Source organism: Sus scrofa, chromosome 4, assembly GCF_054392235.1.
Source record: "Sus scrofa isolate SSC_HxYL_T2T_F1_AM1 chromosome 4, Sscrofa_HxYL_maternal_Yorkshire_Landrace_v2.0, whole genome shotgun sequence".
Lineage (NCBI taxonomy): Eukaryota > Metazoa > Chordata > Mammalia > Artiodactyla > Suidae > Sus > Sus scrofa.
Window position 1 is genome coordinate 105,577,064 of NC_139386.1, and position 24,003 is coordinate 105,601,066.

At 40.1% G+C, this 24,003-nt stretch overlaps 1 protein-coding gene and 1 long non-coding RNA gene across 51 annotated transcripts in view; one reads left to right on the forward strand and one right to left on the reverse strand.

The window, feature by feature from the left end:
* The window catches only part of LOC100624559 (myomegalin), a 215,701-nt gene that overhangs the window by 75,016 nt on the left and 116,682 nt on the right, over positions 1 to 24,003 (reverse strand). For 38 of the 50 annotated variants that reach the window (XR_014844272.1, XM_021090682.2, XM_085023137.1 and 35 more), the window contains one exon: positions 101 to 238. Coding sequence is in view for 49 of the 50 variants with exons in the window: in XM_021090682.2 (XP_020946341.2) it covers positions 101 to 238 (138 nt within the window). In the remaining variant the exon portion in view is untranslated. Of the gene's footprint in view, positions 1 to 100; positions 239 to 7,055; positions 8,603 to 24,003 lie in introns of those variants that run through there. The other 12 variants (XM_021090675.2, XM_021090677.2, XM_021090668.2 and 9 more) reach the window with 1 other exon arrangement.
* LOC146404147 (uncharacterized) lies at positions 9,889 to 15,831 on the forward strand. Its single transcript, XR_014844310.1, has 2 exons — positions 9,889 to 12,156; positions 15,066 to 15,831. It is a non-coding gene; the product is annotated as an uncharacterized LOC146404147 (long non-coding RNA).

Consider the following 24,003-nt stretch of genomic DNA (forward strand, 5'->3'; position numbering starts at 1 on the left):
TCCATCTTCCAGGTCCTACTCAGAGAGATTAACAGACTCAGCTAGAGCCAGTCACATTCTCAGGAAACCCTGTGATCCAAGGGCATGGTACCGATCATACCTTGTTGGTGGCCTCAGTTTGCTGGATTTTTTCCTGGAGTTCTGCCAAATGGGAATCAGATACAGACTGCTGAGTTATAGCAGTCTCATCTGAATTCAGCTTTTGTTGTTTGAGTAACTCTTCAGTCATGGTCACAGGCTAGAAGCAGCAGCAAGACAAGTAAGCTGAGTTAAATGTAGCCAACCATACATTTTAATTTTAATCTTCAAATATCTTAGGCATCTTTGGCCAGAGACTTTGAAAACCAGGGTTCTTGTATGGATCATGAGTATGAATTTCTGGAGACAGTCTTCTTCCTTATTGTGAGTGCTGATTTACTTCCATCCTTCCCATACTCCCTAGCTCCCCAACCTACCTTTCCCTACGAGCCTGCACAAACACTATTCAGTTAAAGCAAATTATTCAGAGATTAGAAAGAAGGACTTTTAAAAAATATTTACTTTATCCTATTTTCAGTCAGGCAATTCAAAGGATCAAACTTATACTGTGCATAAGAGAGAAAAAGCTACAGTTCAACTATTTTTCTTACAAACATGCCTATTCACATTACTGGAAAAATGGGTAGATTTTGAATATGGACATACATTAGATAATAGTAGTTTATCAATACTAAATGTCCTAAATTTGGTGATTGTACTGTATTTATGTAAGAGATGGCCTTGTCTTTAGAAAATACATGCTTATTGAGTGTAAAGACGCATAGCATCTGCACCTAATTCTCAAATAGTTCAGGGATTTTAAAAAAAGAGGGTCTAGACAGTGGGAGTGATAAGGCAAATGTAGCAAAATATTAGCAACTGGTGAAACTGGGTAAATATTAGCAATTGGTGAGTCTAGGAGTTCCTGTACTTCATTTATGACATTACTAAGTCTGGAATTATTTCAAAATACAAAGTAAAAAAATAAAAACAAATTTAAAAACCTATGGTGGTCTGAGAAGGAAGTATGTTTTATAAGAATATGAATTCACCAAAAAGATTCAGGAGAGAGAAAAAAAACCACATATATTTGGGAGATCAATCAGACAAAGATAAACTTATTGAACTGTACCTAATATTCATTATGAGCTAAGATACAAAAATAAAACTTGAGCAATTCACTGTGGCATTAAATCCCATCTCCTCTCTCCCTGCTCTGCCCCTCTCCGCCCCTACCCCTATTAGGAACAATACAAATTCCTTAGGAAGAGAAAAAAGGCAATTGCTGTTCATTTTTTCTTTACCTTATACATTCAAATTCTCTGATTACCACCTTCCAGGCAGTGGGGTTACAGCTTACCCTAAATCTCTTCCTGCCAGAACTGGAAGTATAAAGATTTTAGGAAAAAAAAAAAATAAAAAAGAAGAAAAAAAAATCTTTTCTATTTTTCCAGTGCTGTTTATCATTTTCTAAAAACATCTATGAAGTTCCCTAATATGCAAAGCACTGTGGGAACAGGACTGTGGAGCTACATAATAAAAGAACAAGGAAATATAAGACAGTGACAAGACATATGTTGTAAAATAGGGAAGTATGACAGTGTCTATTAAATTATTCTAAATGGGTAGATCTGTGGAAGGTCTCTATCAGGCAGCATTTAAGTGGAGATCTACACATCTACATGATAAGAAGCCAGCTCTGCAAAGATCAATAGAAATAGTCTAGGTAGAGGAACAGCTAATGGAAAAGACCTAGGGCAGCTATGACCTGGGAAAGAGAAAGGCCTAAGTGGTTTGAGAAGCACTTTCCAATAGAAATAAGTGAGCCATATATGCAACTTAAAATTTTCTAGTATCTTTCCTGACTAAAGTAAAAATAAACAGGTAAACTTAATTTCAATAAAACACTTTATTTGACCTAATATATCTAAAATATTATCATACATTCTTTCTATACTAAGTCTTTAAAATTAGGAGTATACTTCACACTCACAGCGTATTTCAGTTTGGACTACCCGCACTTCAGGTATGAGATGAAACAGCCACACAAAACTAGTGGGCAGCCTTGCTGGACAGCACAGGACTAGAGCATAAGGGGCAAAGGGGATGGTAATAGACAATGAGTTAGAGAGGAAGACAGGGGCCAGATCAGATGTGCTTCTGTATACCAGAGATAATGAAGGTGGATTTCATTCTCATTGAAATGAAAATGGACTGCAGTGTTTGTAACAGAGAAGAAATCAATCATATTTAAATTTAAAAAAGATCACTCTAGCTGCTCTGTGCTGAATGTTGAAGAGCACCAGCAGAAATGGGAAGACCAGCCAGGAGGCTGCTGCAGGACTGGAGGGGAAGATGATAGTGGCCTGGATTACAGTGAGAGTAATGGAGGGGGAGAGAAATGGTGGATTTGGATATTTTGAGGATAGTCATTAGGAATGGTTGGTGGGAGAGGGAGAAAGAGAAAAGCAGCAAGGATAACGACTCCTAGAAAAAACTGAGATGTTTGTTGTTCTGGGTATAACAGGCAACCTTGAGTGTAAGATGCATAGATGCCCTGAAGCAATGTGAATTAATGTCACACCATTCGAGAGGTAATTTAACATTTTATAACAATTCTTTTTTTTTTTTTTTTTTTTTTTTTTTTGTCTTTTTGTCTTTGTTGTTGCTATTTCTTGGGCCGCTCCCGCGGCATATGGAGGTTCCCAGGCTAGGGGTCCAATCGGAGCTGTAGCCACCGGCCTACGCCAGAGCCACAGCAACTCGGGATCCGAGCCGCGTCTGCAACCTACACCACAGCTCATGGCAACGCCGGATCCTTAACCCACTGAGCAAGGGCAGGGACCGAACCCGCAACCTCATGGTTCCTAGTCGGATTCGTTAACCACTGCGCCACAACAGGAACTCCAATTCTAACTGATAAATAATTTTATGATTTATTTAATGATAAAACATTCTCTACAAAACTTACTTCCTTGATACAAAACAATTTTCCAAGCAGAATTAAATACAACAGCTTCACATTTTAAATGGCAGAGAAGGTGGCCATATTTAATCACTTTAAGCTAAAAAATCTTAAAGCTTTGAAGGACACTTTATAAACTAACCATCTGGTCCAATCCCATCTTACATTTGAGGAAAAGGAGGCTTAGAGGAGGTAAGTAACTTATCCAAAGTTACTGGAAATCAGGAGAATATCCAATTAAACCAAATGCACTTAGGCTGATAACTTATCTTTCATTTCTATAAACCCACTGCCTACCATAATGCCTGAAATACTGTACAGGACCAAAGTTTTTGCTTAATAAGTGAATAAGAACAAAAACAAAAGTGAATAAACGAAAACAGGCCTGTCCTCTTAATTCCCAATTGGATGTGCTAATCCCTCAGTGGCTCTCTTAGAAAAAAGACTAGATAAGAGATAGAAAGGTAGATGGTTAATTTAGATATTCTGACATCAACTTTAAATCCAAAGAATGCCACAGAAAAGTCCATAATGCATATGTATCTCATCTAAATCCATCCTGGCATGAATAATCACAGCAAATTCCTACTTCTATAAATGTAACATATTGACCTAAAAACTGGAAAATGTTTTTTTCTTAATTCATAGTCCTCTATTATTTTAAATCTCAGGAAAGAATGTCTTTTCAGATAAATTTGCCAAAAGAGCACTTAGTAAAGTCCCACTGAGTAAATAGCTCACAATGAATTCCTGCGAAATGTCAAATACTTAAAACCAATCACCCCATGAAGATTTTGTAGAGCCTAAAATCAGTAATACTTGATTTGGTTGAATCAGTGTTAATCTCTATGCCATCAGTTACTAAAATCATAATTTTAAATTAAGTTGCTTTTGATGCAGGATGAATGCTTTTCAGCATCAGAAGAGAAATGCTTCCAGGCCTAATGTTGCGTAACATAAAATCTTTTCCCGCTAAAAGGCAGTCATTTAGATTTTCTTGATTAAGAGCTCTTTTCTTGACACTTTCCTAGTCATGATAGCAAGTCATAGAGATCAAACCACTATACATTTCTATCCTATTGTTAGTAATAGGGGATGCATGAAAACTATCACTATCACCTAGCATAAAATTAAAGGCCTAATCTCTGACCAGCATCTAATTCTTACACCTAAAGGGCCTCATTGGGATTATAGAGCTAAACTACAAGAGGGATAAATTTATCACAGTCACACAGGAGCAAACCATAGCAATGCAACGTTTGAAATACAGATCTCCTGCTCTTTGAATTTAGATAGAAAAGGAAACACAAGAGCCTTAGCTGACGATGTTTACTAAGGGACCACACCCCTCCTATCATAGCTTTTCTAGTTCAGGGGCAGACAATAAAGAAAGAAAATACCAGCTGGAATAAGGCTTCAAACCTTTCTTTAGGTATATGAACAACCTTGGGTCTTCAGACATAAGTTTTGTAGACAGCATAGCAAATAAATGAACTTGATTATCAGAAAATTAGTAAGCAGAGCTACACTGTTGCTGTTTTTCTTTAATAAGGTAAAGAAAGAAGAAAAGAGATAAAGAGAAAGAAGAAAAGCAACCAGAAGGAATTCTGATGGTAATATTTAACCCTGCATGACCGGGGTAACTAGATTAAACAAAGGAATCAAAATGACCTAATGGAACAATCCTGTTCTTTAGGATAACAGCTTTTCTTCCTATTTGTAGTAGAATTTAACTAAAGGAAAACACTTTTTCTTTCATTTTTTTTTCCTATAAACTAAAAAGAGAACTATCAAGAATAATTTACACTTATTTCTATTCTTTCCCCATTTGTTCAGAGAAAAGACAAAAACCAGTTCACCTTTGTCCTACTTAGCTCTGGTATTGCCATAAAGCACAAAAGGCCTTAAGCAGCTTAAAAGTCAACCAGACTTAAACAGATCCAGGAGCCAAAATAGGCATTTTATTTACAAACACTCTAAGTCTAATTAATCTATTTCCCTCCTTAATTATTGGAAAAAATAGCATAGCAATTAAATGCCATGATTCTTCAAGCTGAAAGTTTTCTCCCTGTCAATGTTTTATTTTTCCACAAACAGTAAAGACTGTAAGCCAGGTGACAGCAAAAAGGTCATACACTACTGTTTTAAAGATCTATTTTTTTTTTTTCTAATGTCTAAATTTAGTGAAGTAAGGGGATTTGCCCTAAGGGTACAGTTACCATATTTTAAATGTGTTCATTAGCTTGACAAATCTCTTTACAGAATTCCTAATGAATCCTCCCCCCCCCAAAAAAAATTCTTACATTACAGAAAGAATACTCTTCATTTAAAATAAGTACTCATTTAATTCAATGTACATCAGGCAATGTGGTCTAATATACAGAATAAAAAGTCTTGGCTGAGAATGGTTAGGAATCTTTGGCTCTGCCTGGGCTAAGTTATTAAACCATGGGCTTTCAGTATCTCTCTCTAAACTGAGAGCCTACATGAGATGATCTTTAAAATCCTCCCCAATTACAAAATTTGTTGAGTCCAGGCACCAAGATAGTATTCTTAATTTAAAATGGAGACAAATTTTCCTCTTGTTTTACCTGTAATTTTCTAAGTCTTTATCCTTCTATATTAGCCATTTGGGGGGGGGGTGGCTTATTTCCCACCCACTTTGCCCAGACTACTTTTAGATCCAAATATGAAAACACCATATTTAATTTGTGACATCTATGTCTGCTCACAGAAATACTGTAAAGCCCAAATTTAGCTGTGAAGTGCCAATGAAGGAAAAAGAAGTAATAGAAAAGTATACAAGCTTTAGGGATACTAAACATTCTATACAAATGAAAACATATTTTAAACTTTTTGGTATTTGTATTTTTTCAATTGTCAGAATTGCTGTTTCTGACAATTTTGTACAAATTCAAAACTTTATTTCCTTTTCCTTACTGTAACACAACTTTAATACATAGCAGAACTACTTCTCAAAAATTTCAAGTGACAATAGGCAATTTCATTTAGAAGTTCTAATTTTCTGGGATGATGTTGACTGGTAACAGGTTTTCCAAAAATGCCTTCTAGATTATCCACCTTTGTATTGGTATCACTAAAGAATTTGTATCAAGTAAAACGTGCCAGATGTTTCACAGAGTTTACTGCATGTAGCATTTACTGTTGCTGTAGAAACAAAACAGCATCTGTCAGGTCTCTGTACTTAGCTGAATTTAAAAGGCTGATATGAAATCAACTGGGCAGATATGAATAGCTCAAATTAAGATCGACTGTCATCTTCTAGTTCATTAAGAAACTCAAGAGTATAACAGATAAAACTATCACCCAATAATGGATGAATCCCTACTTAATATCAAGCATCTTCTAATAGAGCTCAGTAAACAAACTGGCTGTAAACAGTATTTGCCTTAACATTTTAAATGACAACACAGGAATTCCCAAGTCTCTTTTATGAACAAATCATCATAGTCTTCAAATGACCTCTTAATTTATAAATATTGCCCAGATGTTACAATATTTTGGTGGGTTAATAGGTTTTTTCCCAAATTTTTACCTTATGCTCTAATCATTCTGAGGCACACATGGGATGAAAGGCTTAATGCTCTAGGGAGTACTAACTAGAGAACTAACTTCCTTACAGAATAGGAGAAGATATTTATCAATCCAAAGATGAAAATCAAAAAAAAAAAAAAAAGAGAGAGAGAAAGGAGAGGTTGGAGGTAGGAAAAAGAGGCAAGAGGAAAGAATTCTAATGCCAGAAATAAGATTAAATGTCTTTTAATAGGGTAAAAGTGAATTAGGAATCTTTTTTTTTGTCTTAAAAGGTGTGCGATTTTGATAATTAATGGGAAAGCCAATAGATGTTATAAAGAGGATTGTGAAATGCAAATTATCTGAGTGAATCAAGTTTACTAAAAGGGACACAAGAAAAAGGTAAAGCTAAAGTGGGCTCAATGATTATTTTTCTCAAGTCTAGAATATTATTATCCTTTACCTAGACAGAAATCATGTGAGGCCCGAGGCCAGCTAACTTTACTCAGAAAGGCACTAATGCAGCCATTTTGTATACCTGGACCCGAAGTGGCAAATATTCTTCACAGAGATCATCCCACAGCTCTTGCAGGTCTGAAATCTCCAAGGGATAAGTCACAGGTGTCTTGTAAAGGGGTTTCAAAGACCTGTTAAGGAAGCCAGAACTAACTCCATCTGTCATGACATGGCCGAGCCTGGCTCCAGGTAGGCTGGATTTCACTGGAATAGGAAGCTTGCTCCCTCGGGGGCTCTGGATGGGCTTATAATCAAGACCTTTAATCATGCTAAGAACTAGCTCCAGCTTGGGGTTACACGTATGCTGTGAAGCCTGTTCCTCTGAACAACAGTCACACTTTACAAGTTCCTTTGCACTTCTCTCAGGTTCCTCATCCTTTTGTTGTGGAGGACTAGCGTGGACACTTGCATCCAAAGACTCCACAGAGGATCCCGGTGTCTCTTCCTCCATGCTTTCTCCATCTGGGGGAACCTTAGAAATTGATAAATCCGGTGGCCCAACTTCAGACAAAGCTGGTTCTTCAGTGCAAATGCTGGTGGACCACCTGGTAGAAGGGCCACATGAGATACTTTTGGCCACCTTTCGAGGCACCTTACAAATAGCTTCATAGTCAGAATCTGCAACCCGCAAAGCTGCACAGCCACGGCATCTCCTGGGTCGGTTACCAGGGCCTTCCGAAGCATGACAGCTATGTAGCTCCTGAATCTGATCCTCATTTTCTACCCAACACTCAAACCCTGAATAGGCAAAGTCTTCCTGGAGCAGTGCAGAGTATCTCACATCGGGTAAGCCGGAAATGTCAACAGTTCCATTCCCCGCCTTGGTCTCCGGGCCAGTGTCATCGTTATTCTTCCGATACATGCTCGCAATGCAGAACTTGAGGCGGTCCTTCTCCAGCAGCAGCTTCTGCAAGCGCTCAATAGAAAGGGCTTCGATCCGGGCAATGACGGTGTCGAATCTATAGATCCGATCAAGCATGAAAGCACACTTGCTGCAAGCAAACTCACCTTTGCCATCGCGGGAGACATCCTTGCCTAGGACATGCGACAGCAAAACCTGGAGGTTGAGCTTGGATGCTGTGTGGAAGATCCAGCGCCGCTGATTTCCGCACAGCTCCCGGGCACAGATCCTGCAAATCTCCTTCATCTTCCCTCCTGCGGTTACCGAGCTGCCCTGAGGCGACTGCTGCTTGGTGATCACTCAGCGGCGCTTGGTCGCGTTCTGTCTCCCGCCTCGGTGGCCCCTGGCCGGCATGGCACAGCCTGGTGGGTTCCCCACTCTGCAGGGGCGCTCCTATGTCACCCACGCGCGGGCTCTGGGTACCAGAGTGGTCAGCCCCGCCCCTCGGGGAGGGGGCGGACGAGAAAACACTTCAGGGGGATGCTGTGTGACAGCAGCGCAGGCCGCGCACGAAACCTGCCATGTCTCCTCCAGCTGTCTCTCCCGCCAGCCACGGTGTCCTCAACGTCCTCCCTTTTAAGCGGGCTTGGTTCACCATACACTGACCGCCGTCCGCGGCTGACGCAAAGGCTCAGAGATTGAGGATCAGATTTCAAGATGGCGCCAACGACTCGGCGCCGGCGGCCACCCGCAAAGACCTCTGGGAACTGTAGTCCGACAGGCCGGCTCTTCGTTCTGCGCATGCGGGGCGGCGAGTGCGGGCCCCTAGCCTACAAACCCGTCACTGCTCCTTGCAGTAGAGCACAGACCTGGCTCGCGTGGGTTCCGCGGAGAGCAAGACAGATGCCATCCACTGTCAGCCCACTGTCATCTGCTAAAATTTCACTGAAAAAGCGCACCAGTTCCCTCACGGATCCTTCCGCCCGCTTCTGCGGGATGTTCCGAGGCTCTGCGTGGGGAGGAGTAAACTGAATCCCCTCCCCCTCACTCCACGGGTAGTGCCACGTACTCTGGATGGAGCAGCCTGGCAGCACCACTAGGTACCGCTGCGCGCCGCCTCCCTCCCGCCTGCTGCCCCACCTCCTCTCCCTACCCAGTCTGGTCCCTGGATTAAAAGGCCCTGGGGCTTCAGCAGCGGCGAAGGAGAAAGGGTTGATAAACCGGAGGGAGCAGGTAGGGCGGATATTAGGAGGATCAGTTCAGCCTCTCCCTGTCGGGAGTATCTGGAAAAGAGGACAAATGCTTCTCCCCACGTGATCTTGGGGTTGCGTTTAGCCTCCTGCATGATTTGCCCTTTTTTAGAAAAGAAATAGCACAAAGCAGTCACCCGAGAAAGTCCAACAAAAACCACATAAATGCAGCTGGTTAACCAAGATTTTGAAGATAACAGAGAAAATGAGCTTTTTCAAGAATGTAAACATCTGAGAGTAGATTCCCATCACCAAGTCCTCTTTCAGGTTCAGGTAGACTTCAGGCCTTCTTTTAGGGGTGGGAAAGGGAGACAAACACTAGAACAAAAGGCTTGTTTATTTGAGCAAGCAGTTCCTAGTGTTGGGGAGTGCTGCAATCTGTAGAAGTGGGGCTGAGAATTTCACTGACTTCACTTAGTATCCTGTATTATTCAACATTATCCAGTAGTAAGACACCCACCCTTGGGTGTAGAACTTGGAATGCACGCAAAGAAAGGAGGGAAACTGGAATTCTGTCTAGGTGAAACTGAGGTGTCAACGTCCACTTACAATAAAAAACTCTCTCCCTGGCTTGAGAGGTATCCAGCTTCCAGATGGAAAGGAAAACGGACCCAAGTAATCATTTCCCCAGAGCAGAACATTTATTCCCCAGTTACAGTAACCCTAGATTTCACTAACTTGACCTTGTAAAGTCAGCAACAGTCTTAAATATTTCTGAATCTCATCTCCAGGACAGAGCCCACGCTTCTAAACCTGGAGACATTCAGATACTTTTTTTTTTTTTTTCCTTTTTTTGCTTTTTAGGGCCACACCTGCCTCATATGGAGGTTCCCAGACGAGGGGTCTAATTGGAGCTACAGCTGCTGGCCTACATACACCACAGCCACAGCAACAGCAACGTGAGATCCGAGCCATGTCTGCGACCTACACCACAGCTCAGGGCAAGGCTGGATCCTTAGCTCAGGACAAGGCTGGATCCTTAGCCCAGTGAGCGAGGCCAGGGATCAAACCCACAACCTCATGGTTCCTAGTAGGAATCGTTTCTGCTGCACCACAATGGGAACTCCTCAGATACTTTCAATGAAAGCTCATAATAAACCCCCAAACTTCTTATTGAGGATTAAACGAGATGATTGGGGGGAAGTGCTTTAACAGAATTTGGCTCACTAAATAATAGTTAATATTATTTTAATATTATAATAATGGGACTATTTTAAAGTAATTTTAAAGTTTGATGGGGGCTCTGCACATATGAAGTTTTATTGCTCTTATTTAATCATCAAGACAACATCTTATCAGCTCCATCATGAGAGATAAGGTCAGTCCTTAGAGCTTTGGGTTTAGTAGGGTACAGAACTTCACATCTGTGATTTCACCTAAATGTGTAGTTCTGACCCCCAAACCAAGAAGGTAAAATAGAGTTCCAAGTAAAACTCACTACAGTGATAAATGAGCTTCGGAATCAGAAGAAATTAAGTAATAATCTTTGGAATCTATAGTGCTGTACAGAGAGGCAAAGAGTTTCTGGACTTCCAGGTTACTACCCTGCCCTACCCTGTCTTAAGTGTTGTCCTAAAGAACAGCAAGGACTCAAAAGACCAAAAACTGCAAATTAAGACATTAATCGAGGCCTCATCTTTGTTAATGCAAGCCATATTTTCCCAATGGGGAAAATGCTAATGAAACAAAGTGCTCTTCAGGAGCAAACTCTAAACAATACTTTGTATTATTCTCTATTACTTAATAAGATTTTGCATCTAACTTGCAGCCTCTAGACTTTAATGACAGTATATAGCTAGTTGACATACAAGGCAGTACTAATGGAGAAAAGGCAATTTCCCATCAAACAATATGTTTCTTCAGTGGTAAAGATCAATATAAATAATTTTAAAAAATGGTAAAGGTCAACATACTGAAAGAGAGCTATACATATCTAGGCTTCCAACAACAGACAGGAATAAATCATTCAACAATCAAAAAAAATCTGAAGATAGCACTCTTCACTCTCAGAGAAAATATTTAGATCATATCTCAAAACAGATAGTAGACTACTAGAACTACTCCTAAAGTGATCATTTGGTATTATAAAAAGATCATTTTTGTATAATAAAACTTGGAAAGAAAAATTAAAAAATGAAGAAAAATTATAAAGTAACAATTCAGTACTTTATGATTCTTATCAATATCGTCTTGGTCAAGATTTTGTATTTGGTTAACACTGGCTACCTATGGGGAGGCAAGCAAAATAGGGAGCTGAACAGGAACATTTACTTTTATTTTATATATCATGTATCATTTGAATCTGGGGCATGAATCTATATTCATATATTATTTTTTAAATGCTTTAAGGTTAGGAAATATTCTATAGTTAAAATGAAGAACTGTGCCAATTTAAGACTTAGAGTCTAAGTGGTAAATCTTGAACCTAAAATGAGAATTTTTATAAAATATGATATATATATTATATATGTGGACAACTTATATAAACAAAGGTTCACAGGGATATACAAGTTACTAAATCATGATTATGTCTGGAGAGTAGGATTATGGATACCTTTCTTCTTTCCTCATTTGTATTCTATAATTTTCTATAATAAGCATGGATTGATTTGTGATAAGAAAAATATTACTAAGAAAAAGGTAGGATAAACACATTTTCATATGTTCACATAATGTAATATTAACCACCAATAAAAAAGAATGAATTCTGATATCCACAACATGAATGAATCTCAAGTGTCTTATGTGAAACAAGCCATTTCAATACATCCTGTGTGATTTTTATTTGTCTAACAGTTTAAAGTCTAACAATTTCTATAATGATAGAAATTCCAAAAGTGGTTATGGGGGGTGAAATAAGGTGAGAATTGGTTACAAGAGGGCACAAAGGAACTTTCTGGACTGATTAAAATGTTCTATTGTTTTGGGTGATAGTTACATGGATGTGTACAATTTTTTTTTTTTGTCCTTTTTTGTCTTTTTGCTATTTCTTTGGGCCGCTCCCGCAGCATATGGAGGTTCCCAGACTAGGGGTCTAATCGGAGCTGTAGCCACTGGCCTACGCCAGAGCCACAGCAACGCGGGATCGAGCCGCATCTGCAACCTACACCACAGCTCACGACAACGCCAGATCCTTAACCCACTGAGCAAGGGCAGGGACCGAACCCACAACCTCATGGTTCCTAGTCGAATTCGTTAACCACTGCGCCACGACGGGAACTCCGGATGTGTACAATTTTAAAGCTCACTGAAAATGCTTTTTCTGTAGATTTTATACGTTGGTATAGTTCAATTTTAAAAGATTAAAAAGGTGTAAATAATTATAAAAATATATATAGCCCACAAAGTTTAATCTGAGGGATTAAAGTAACCCTCATTCTATCATAAGAATAGCTTTGAAAATTGGGAAGATTAAAATATAGCCCAGAAGAAATTTGATGAAATGTTCAATTGTGACTTTAAATTTTCATAGTTTCTATCCAATGATCTTGGAAAATATTATTTTATATACATATACACACCACACATTTATTTATTTATTTTTTTGCTATTTCTTTGGGCTGCGCCCGTGGCATATGGAGGTTCCCAGGCTAGGGGTCCAATCGGAGCTGTGGCTGCCAGCCTACGCCAGAGCCACAGCAACGCGGGATCTGAGCCGCATCTGCGACCTACATCACAGCTCACAGCAATGCCGGATCATTAACCCACTGAGCAAGGCCAGGGATCGAACCCACAACCTCATGGTTCCTAGTCGGATTCGTTAACCACTGCGCCACGACAGGAACTCCCCACACCACACATTTATAATAGAAACAAAAAACATATTGTTAAGTTGAGACATAAGGCTTTTGTGATGATTTAGAACAAGATAAATACTTCTAAAACTTATCAGAAGTACATAACAAGGGAAAATTTTACTGAGAACAAGTTTCATATTATGATAACCTATAATGAATTAGACAAATGATTAATTTTATATACATGCTTTCTGCCCTCACAATGGATTGATAAGTGCATTCATAAGCACGTGTCTGCTATCTGTCCTAAGTCAAATCGCTTATATCAGGCCCTTAATTTCCTAACCTACAAAATAAAACAATTAATTTAAACAGTGGGTTTTAGTCTTTGGCATGCATCAGAATCACCTGGAGGGTTTGTTAAAGATTTAACAAGTTTTAATTCAGTTATTCTGAGAAGGGGTCCAAGAATTTGCATTCCTAGAAAATTCCTGGGTCAAGCAGCTGCTGCTGAGAACCAGACTTTGAAAACTACTGAATTAGAACTCTCTTATTAAACTGTATTCAGACAAATCTTGCCAAAAGATCAAAGTTCTGCAGATAAATGGAAAACCAATTAATAAAGAATTACATACAAAATTGTTGAATTTAGAGAACTATCTTCCCATTTGGAACAAGATTCCTAAGTATTACTATAACAGGGATCTTTTGCACTATCTCTATTTTGATCTCTAGATTTTGGGCCCTGGGAAGATTCTCCTAAAAGCATAACTACTTTTGTACTCACTCTGTTGTTGTGTTTCTAAGACCTAATAATTCTGATCTGGGAGGGAGTTTCCAAGAGATGGAAAATCCCCATGTCCCAAACCAGTTGTATTAGGTTTCATTACCCTAGTTATGGCATTGGAAACAGCTGTTCTAATTACTAAAAACTATGCCAAAAAAAAAAAAAAAGTGATTCTGGCAGAGAATCTAAAGCAAATGAAGAAATACAAGAATGTAAAAATAAATGCAGTTAGGCTTTATGGTAACACCATAAGCATGTGCACGATTTTCCTCTGCTGGTTGGAAATCTTTAAGAAGCCAGAAACAATCATGCTTTGCGTTAATTGATAACAATACTACAAAATACTTGTTTTAAAACCAGATTTCCTGTTCAAGTACAGATTGCAGTAATATGGTTATCAGAAGAATTAATCTTAAAATAGTAAACGTTTGAGTCTCTCAAGTTATTAAATATCCATAGTTATTTAAATAAATTTCAAAATATTTGTTAAATGACATAAGACATGACACCATAAAACTCCTGATAGAGAGCTTAGGCAAATCATTCTCTGACATAAATTGTACAAATGTTTTGTTATGTCAGTCCCCAAGACAATAGAGATAAAAACAAAAATAATCAAACTTACAAGCTTTTGCACAGCAAAAGAAACCATTAAAAAAAAGAGAGAAAACATACGGAATGGGAGAAAATATCTGCAAACAATGCAACTGACGAGGGCTTAACCTCCAAAATATACAAACACACATACAGCTCAACAACAAGAAAACAACCCATTCAAAAATGGGCAGAAGACCTAAATAGATATTTCTCCAAAGAAGACATAGAGATGACCAGTAGGCACTAAAAAAATGCTCAACATCACTAATTACTAGAGAAATGCAAATTAAAACTACAATGAGGTGCCACCTCACACAGGTCAGAAAGGCCATCATTAAAAAGTCCAGAAATAATAAATGCTGGAGAGGATGTGGATAAAAAGGAACTCTTCTATATTGTTGGTGGGAATTTAAGTTGGTACAACCACTATAGAAAACAGTATGAAGGTTCCTCAGAATTACCATATGATCCAGCAATCCCACTGCTGCATGTGTCTTTTTGATAGCAGCATTATTCACAATAGCCAAGACATGGAAACAACCCAAATGTCTATTAACAGATGGATGGATTAAGAAGATGTGATATAGGAGTTCCCGTCATGGCACAGTGGTTAACAAATCCGACTAGAAACCATGAGGTTGCAGGTTTGATCCCTGGCATTGCTCAGTGGGTTAAGGATCCGGCATTGCTGTGAGCTGTGGTGTAGGTTGCAGACGCAGCTCGGATCCTGTGTTGCTGTGGCTCTGGCGTAGGCCAGTGGCTACGGCTCCAATTAGACCCCTAGCCTGGGAATCTCCATATGCCAAGGGAACGGTCCTAGAAAAAGCAAAAAGACAAAAAAAAAAAAAAAAAAGATGTGATACACACACACACACACATACATTACTCAGCATTAAAAAAAAAGACAAAATAATGCCATTTGCAGAAACATGGATGCAACTAGAGATTATCACCATACTGAGTGAAGTAAGTCAGAAAGAGAAAGACAAATGCCACATGTCACTTATAAGTGGAATTTAAAATATGGCACAAACGAACCTATCTACAAAACAGAAACAGACTCACAGACATAGAGAACAGACTTGTTGCCAAGGGGGAGGGGGAGGAAGAGGGATGGACTGGGAGTTTGGGGTTAGTGAATACAAACTATTACATTTAGAAAGGATAAACAGAATTCCCATGGTGGTGCAGTGGCTTAAGAATCTGACTGCAGCAGCTTGGGTTGCTATGGAGGCTCAGGTTCAATCCTCGGCCTGATGCAGTGGGATAAAGGATCCAGCACTGCCACAGCTGAGCCACAGGTCACAGTTGCAGCACAGATTCAGTCCCTGGCCCGGGAACTTCCATATGCTGTGGATATGGCCATTAAAAATATACATATATAGGAGTTCCGGTCATGGCTCAGCAATTAAACCCTGCTGGTATCCATGAGGAAGCAGGTTCAATCCCTGGCCTTGCTCAGTGGGTTAAGGATCCAGTATTGAACTGTGGTGTAGATCGCAGACACAGCTCAGATCTGGCATTGCTATGGCTCTGGTGTAGGCCAGCAGCTGCAGCTCTGAATTGACCCCTAGCCTAGGAACCTCCATGTGCTGCAAGTGCGGCCCTAAAAAGATTACATATATATATATATATATATATATATATACATAATATATATCTATAACTTAAATGGATAAACAACAAGGTCCTCCTGTCTAGCACAGGGAACTGTATCCAATCCCCTGGGATAGACCATGATGGTAAACAATATAAAAAAGAATATATATGTGTGTCACTTTGCTGTACAGCAGAAATCGGCACATTTATACTTTAATAATTTAAAAAAAAAAAACAAAACAAAAAACCCCAAATATTTGTTAAATCAATCAACCAATGAGAAAGAATTTATGCAATCTCAGTATTTTTTCCCTCTGTCTTCAGGGAGCTTTTAGTTTAGTCGAAGAGGAGAGAAGGTACATGCTACAGTTAGAACAACTGGTTGGCAAACTAAATGATTCTGATTTAATGCCAATGTAAATGGAGAAAAAGTTGAGGTAAGTATGAGCTGATACAGGTGAAGGAGGCAAGAATGAGACGAATCTTAGGATGGAGAAAACAAAGAAAAGGACTTCAGCAGAAGAAAATAACATTATCGAAAGTCTCGGAAGTTGGGTTAAATATGGCGCTAACCTATAGGTGAAGGTAATGGGACATATGAATGCCAGGTTCATCCTATTCTATACATCTATACATATACTCCGTACAGCTCAAAACTGCTCAAAGAACATGTATAAAGGGCCAAGTGAAAGCCTGACACTATGCTACGGAGGCTTTGGCAAATAGAATCTGGCTAATGTTTGAGAAAGGCAAAAGAATTTGGACTTAATGTTATGAATTTGAGCAGAGAATGGGATGATGAAAAGTAAGTCAGGAAAATTAGGCAGCAGGGTGGCTTGGCATTTCAGGGACAGGTTTTGGGATGGTTACAGGAAAACCTGTTAAAAATCCACTGCCGTTATTCATATGTGGGATAATAAAAGTCTGGTATAAAAATGGAAAGAAAGTGGTAAATGTGAGGGTCACTTTGAAGGAATGAACAGCGGGACTTGACAATGTATATGCAGAGAGGATGATGGAAGAAAAAAGGTTAAAATGGAGAAGAGGTTTTTTTTGTCTGGAAGACAGGTAGAAAAAAATTGTCTAAACAGAAATGTGGAGGTTGAAGAGTCCAGTTGCAAAATGGTAATTCAACATATGATTAGGGACATGCCAAGTTTAGGTGACTGAGAAAAAAAAACTAAGTTGAGCTCTTCCCCAAAGGAAACACAGGTGAGAGGGGGAGAGAATTTCAAAAACGAGGGGGGTGGTTAACACTGTCAATATCCAGAAAAAGATCAGGAGCCATAAGGTCAGGCATACGATTTTCTACAACAGGATAGACTTGTAAACTAAGGCGTTATTACCTCTAACTCCTCAGAATCCTTCCCTATCAAACCAAATGCTAAATTCTTTTTGACCCTTTTTCTGAACATCTCTTGTGTCCAGAAATGTTGTTTTGCATTTTCCCCATACTGTCCTCTTCAGGTTCTTAAAACCTGAAACTTGAACCATGTAACAAGGCCTTAGAAGCTTACCCCTCTAATCATTCTGCATATTATTTCCAGAACATTCAGTGAAGTTCCATAACTGTCCAATACTTACAGCATGAAATCCAAATCCCTTTCAGCTCATTTCACATCCTAGCCAAATGGTGATGGGGTAAATTAATTAATTTATTTATGTATGTGTCTTTTTAGGGCTGCATCCATAGCATATGGAGGTTCTCAGGTTAGGGCTCAAATTGGAGCTGCAGCTGCTGGCCTACACCACAGCCACAGAAATGCAGGATCTGAGCTGTGTCTACAATCTACACCACAGCTCACAGTAATGCTAGATCCTTAACCCACTGAGCGAGGCCAGGGATTGAATCTGCATCCTCCCTGGATACTAGTTGGGTTCATTACCACTGAGCCATGATGGGAACTCCAAGACAGGGTAAATTTTTAGATATAGCTATGTTTTGTTACCTGTATATCCCTACCCCTCCCTTTCCTAGTCTTTGGTGAGGCCCTAAAATATTCTCTTGACTTGGGACTTTCTGCAGAGCACAGAGCAGAGACTAAAGTCAAATGCATTTCCTGACTTTGATAAAATTCTAAACCCACTGAGAAGATTAAGCCAGGTGGAGAAAAGGAGAGAGAGCGATGTCTTTGAGGTCAACAAAAGAGGAGAGGGTGAGATTTCACCCAAATTGGGAAGAGACTAGGGGTTCAAAGAGTAACAAGGACCCACCTCCATCATCAGGGCTCTGGGGAAGCAGCAGGACCTGGGGGAGAAGGCACTGGGTGACTTGTAAAAGCTAGACTCTAGGTCAGGAGGCTCCATAAAAGAGTCCAATGTAGCAAGCAGTTAGGGTTGGTAGAACCATGCATGCTGGGGCAGGGGTGCTTCAGTAGTGGGCCAGTGATCAGAGTGGTCTCCTTGATGCTCTGACACCTGATAAAGCCTAGGGCACTTCATTTCGTAACTGAGAAAGTAGGGAGGAGGCAGTACCAAATGAATGTGATTTAATTTCCCACCAGCCTGATTAGAATAGAGACTCAGGGTAGCATTAAACTGTTTTAAAGTAAATGTGAAAAAAAAAATTGAAAAAAAGAAAGTCAATGTGATATTTCCTGCATAAGTGAGTTCATGAATTCAGAGTTAGTCATACTTGCTATGAACCTTTTGTAGCTGTTCACCTCTTCCTTTTAATTCTATTTTAATATCATCTCATCATTTTCCATCTTTATACTTTATACTAGCAACTTCCAATTTATATCTATTATATTGTGATTTATAATAAAAATACATATTTGGTTTGTCCCCTTTCTGGAACAGAGCTCCTAAAACCCTTGGAATTTCCTAAGTCAGGCATCTTTTGTTATATTAATGAGGTGACTTTTGGAATGCCACTAGGTCACCCAAGGGAGGGCACTCGTTGCCAAAGGAACCCGATCACATGATTAGAGGGTAGGCATTTTTAGTCCTACCCCAACCTCCAGGAGAGAAAAGGGGCTGGAGGTTGAGTCAATTACTGATAACTAATGATTTGATCAATCATGCTTCTGTAATGAAGCCTCCATAAAAACCCAAGAAGACTGTTCAGAGAGATGCTGGGTTGGTGAACACATGGAAATTCAGGGAGGGTATTGTAGCTGGTGAGGGCATGGAAGCTCCAAACCTCTTCCCACATACCTTGCCCTGTGCATATCTCTCATTTTGCTGTTCCTGGGTTATATTCTTATCCTATAAACTTGTGGTCCAATAACTAAAATGTTTCTCTTAGTTCTGTGAGCTGCTCTAGGAAATTGATTGAACCCAAGGAGGGGGCTGGGTGAACCTCTAATTTACAGCCACTCACCCAGAAGTACACATAACAATCTGGACTTGGGACTGGTGTCTGAAGTCCAAAGTTCAAGGAGGGGATTGTTGGAACCTCCAATCTATTGCTGGTCAGAAGCACAGATGATAATCTGGGATTGGGATTGCTGTCTGAAGTCCAGGGTGGGATAGAGGGACAGGGAGAAGGGTGTGGAGGCAGTCTTGTCAGACTGAATCCTTAACCTGTGAGCTCTGATGCTATCTACCTGGAGATAGCATCAGAATTGAGTTGAATTCTTGGATACTCTACTATGTCTGAGAATTGCTCAGGGTTGTGTAGGAAGTGCCTCTGCTCTCCACACACATGTTAGAATTGATGATCAGAATCATTAGAAGAGTATCTTTGTCCCAGAATTGGCCTCTGAGTTCAACTCTCAAATGACCAACTACCTCTTTGTTACCTGCATCTGTATGTGTTAGAAACATCTCAAAACTACCCCAGGAAAGACTGAACTCTTTTTTTTTTTTAAGCCTGGCCCACAACACATAGAAGTTCTGGGCCAAGGATCAAACTGCACTAGAGCTGTTAAACAGCAGTAACCTGAGCCATAGCAGTGACAACATCCGATCTTTAACCCGCTGAGCCACAAGGGAACTCCAAGACTAAACTCTTGATTGCCATCTTTTCCTTACCTATAGTGCATCACCCTCCTTCCTTCTATATCTTCTATTAAGGGTCAGGAACTGTGGATTGTGGGCTAAATTCAATCCCCATCTGTTTGTTTTTGTAAATAAAGTTGTATTAGAACATAGCCATGCCAACTCCTTCATGTATTCTGTATGGCTGTTTTTGTACTATTATAGCAGATACGTTATAGCCTGCAAAGTCTAAATATTTATTATCTAGCCTTTAACAGAAAAAACTTGCCAAACCTTGCTCCTTGTATTTTTTCAATGTACTTATCACAATTTACATTATTTGTTTATATGATTATTTATCTGTGTCCCTTATTAGAATATAAGCTCCCTGGAGTTCCCGTCATGGCTCAGCAGGTTAAGAATGCGACTAGTATCCATGAGGATGTGGGTTTGATCCCTGACCTCACTCAGTGGGTTAAAGGATCAGGCGTTATGGTGAGCTATGATGTTGGTTGCAGATGTGGCCTGGATCAGGCGTTGCTGTGGCTGACCCCTTGCCAATGAAACAGTCATTGACTGGAATATATAAATGAATGGCTTATTCTATCTTAAAATTTTTATTTTGCTCTTTTGCCTTAGCACAAAACTTCCATTCTTGGTTACCCTCCAATGACCTCCTATCTTAAGTAATTAGAGTTCCATTAACAGTACTTTCAACTTTTTTCTCTTCTACTTGCTCCTCCTTCCAGATTAATCTTCCTAAAACAGATTTCAGAGGGATCACTTTCCTGCATAGTAAGCTGAAGACCTAATGATTTACCCATATTCATAAACTTCTTAATCTGCCATCTAAGACCCTCCGACTCTAGCTTCACCCTATATTTCTAGCCTAAACTCACTGTCTTCCTGCATATACTCACTATGCCAGTTACTGCTTCCTTACCCTGACGTCCTTACCTCTCTCTAATCTGCTTGTAATGTTCTTTCCTGGTCCTCCCACCTCTACCTGTCAAAACCCTTTCCAACTTTCAAGTATGTCCTTTAAGCTGCCTTTCTTAATCCCCTCAAAAGACATCTTCCTCTTCTTTGAACTTTCGAAGCACTTTTTTTATACCTCCAGTAATTTGGGGGTCATTTCTCCATACTGCCTATTCCCTTTCAGTTGGTAAGCGCCTTCTGGAAAAGACTGTGCTTCACTCATGTTCTCTTCTTGTTAGAACAGTTTGTTTCTAGATGTAAGTAAATGATCACTGAATGAATACATTGATGCCTATTACTGTTTCTCTCTTAATAAAATCCTACTCATTCCTTACAGACCAGAATCTTCACTGCCCACCCCGGCCCATGAACTTTTCCTTTCTCTCCCACCTTGCATTTTGTCTCCATCAGAAACTTTCTTAAATTCCAATTAGACTGTAATCTCTAGAAATCTTACAGGTCTTTGTGTCCCCCTTCCCTCACCTTGCAGTGTCTTGTGCCTTGTACAAGCTGGGTCCTTCCTCATTTTCCACTTCCTTTGCTGCTCCCACACAACTGTCCGGGACATGTAACCAATGAAGGTTATGTCTGGGAGTCAGTGATGTTTAAAGAGGCTTTGTAAATGAGTCTCCAGCTTCAGCATGCATCAGCTTAAGAAGAGGATACTGAAAAGCCTCTCTAAAAAGAATCGTACAAGAAGTTGGCTGGAGCAGCCTGAGCTACTAATCCTGGCAAGGTTTTCAGTCTCTGCCTTGAGCTTTTAGAGCACATTCTTGCCTTAACCTCCATGACAGATCTCTCCATGGTAACACTGGAACCAGTTGGCTATTTTAGGAAATCTGCCTCACTGCATGCAGTGCTATTTACATTAGGTTCCAAATAAGGCCTTGAGTGTCTGCTGCTTTGTGTGAGGAGGAAGTCCTGATGGCTTAATAAATGCCTCTCCTTAATTCTATTGTCCTGTTTCATTTTTTAAGCCAACTGTAGTATAGCTACACATTAATAAATATTGCTTCTATAATACTGGGGAGGGTTGGATGGAGAGAAAAAAGGGAAAGAAACAAAATCAGAATTCCTCTAGACATTCCTTTGCAACTGCATCATCTCCCCCTGTCTTCATACTCTCCAGGGCTGGTTTCATTGAACAGGTTCTTTGAGATAAAGCTTCCACAATTCTGCAGAAGGGAATAATAGCAATAACTGGAATGACTGCCAGCTTTTCCCTGCAACTTTGTGGATACCAAGGAAGAGAAAACCGCTTTGTAAATTGCACTTTATATTAGTTTCTGATTCCCTGGTAACACAGACAAGTTGCTGCAGCATGGAAGCTCCATCAAAAAGCTCCGGAGCACTCGGATCACAACCACATGCTATCGGTCTGAATGGACATGGAGAACTGAAAACAAACATGGAGTGTTGTCAATCCACGGCATGTCAAGCTTATGGCATTTTTTGTTGTTGTTATATAAAGTTAATTACATAATAGGAATTCCTAGGTATTCTACCAGTACATTCCAGCTAAAATGGATGCTGTACAATGTTTTCGTAGAATGGAAAAGGAAAACAGCTAGAGGGATAGTAAAATCAATTAAATCAAATTAGTGTTTATCAAAACTGTTTCTCTTATCTGAAGGAGAGAAAGGCTCTGAAGTAAAACTTCCTGTATTCAGAGATTATATCCCAGTCCAGGCTTTTATACTGGGATAAGTGAGAAGTACTACCTATGGGAGGTGGGGTAAGATGAGTGTTTCTCATTTGGACAACTCAAACCTAGAAGTGCAAGATCTGTGAGCTCCCTTTCTTCTAAGCCTGGCTGTGGTATCCCCAGTTGTGAGGGGCTGGGGGGAGATGGAAGAAGTGAATGGATCTTTTTTTTTTTGCTTTTTAGGGCCGCACCTGCAGCTTATGGAGGTTCCCAGGTTAGGGGTCAAATCAGAGCCACAGCTGCTGGCCTACACCATAGCCACAGCAATACGAGATCCAAGCTGTGTCTGATCTACACCACAGCTCACAGCAACACCGGATCCTTAACCCACTGAGCGAGGCCAAGGATCAAACCCACGTCCTCATGGATGCTAGTCAGGTTCATTAACCGTTGAGCCACAAGAGGAACTCCATGAATCAGGCTTCAGAACTCAAGTTCCTTCATTCCCTAACAGCTATAAGGGGTTTCAGGGATGGCTTTGCTGGAGATGAGGGAATTCTTCAGCCTCTGGAGCAGACTGAGATATTGAGCTTAGAAAATTTGAGCTTTTCGCATTATAGAGGTATGGCTCCTGTGGTAAGAAGTGGCATGGCAGACTTGGGTTTGAGTATAATATAGTAGAATTAGGATGCTGCTACTGTTAGCAGCGAAGGATAACACCCACAGCAAAGCGCTTCCAGTGTCAAATATAGCAAGAGTTGTCACATGGTACTGTATAGACGAAGTGCTTGGAATTGGTTTTATACTATTCTTTACCTTAATTTTATAGAATGGGCTAGTTAAAAGCAGTTAAGAGCTGTGTCAAACCATGATTTTCTATCTCAAGAGGCAACATCCAAGGAGTCCCACCATTGCTCAGTGGGAACTAACCTGACTAGGATCCATGAGGATGCGGGTTTGATCCCTGGCCTTGCTCAGTGGATTAAGGATCTGGCGTTGCTGTAAGCTGTGGTGTAGGTCACAGATGTAGCTCAGATATGGAGTTGCTATGGCTGTGGTGTAGGCCAGTGGCTGTGGTGTAGGCTGGCAGCTGTGGCTCTGATTCGACCCTTATCCTGGGAACTTCCATATGCCTCAGGTGCAGCCCTAAAAAAAAAGAGGCCACATCAAGTGTCTGCCCAATCAGGCCTTCATCTAAGCAACCACCAGGATTGTCTTTCCATAATGCAATTCATAAGCTTTTATTCCCTTTGCTTAATTTTTTTCTTCTATTTTTAATTCTTCATTGCCTACAACATGAAGTCCTTAACATGACATTTAGGGGGGTTTTCGGCTCTATGTTCCATCATTCTCCAACGCATCATATATTTGGTAAGACCTGTTACTCTCAATTCTTAAATATGTTCCACATTACTGTGTGTACTGCTCTCCAGCCTAGAATGCCCTTCCACTTTCTGCCTGGTGTACTCAGCCTTGAAGGTCCCAGGTCAAGGCTGACTTCCAAAAGTAGAGTTAAATCCTTTCATCTCTGGGTCCTCTTAGCACTGTATTTCTCTCTCTCATTTATCACACTGCATTTTAGTTCTTTATGTGCCAATCTCTTATTAGACTA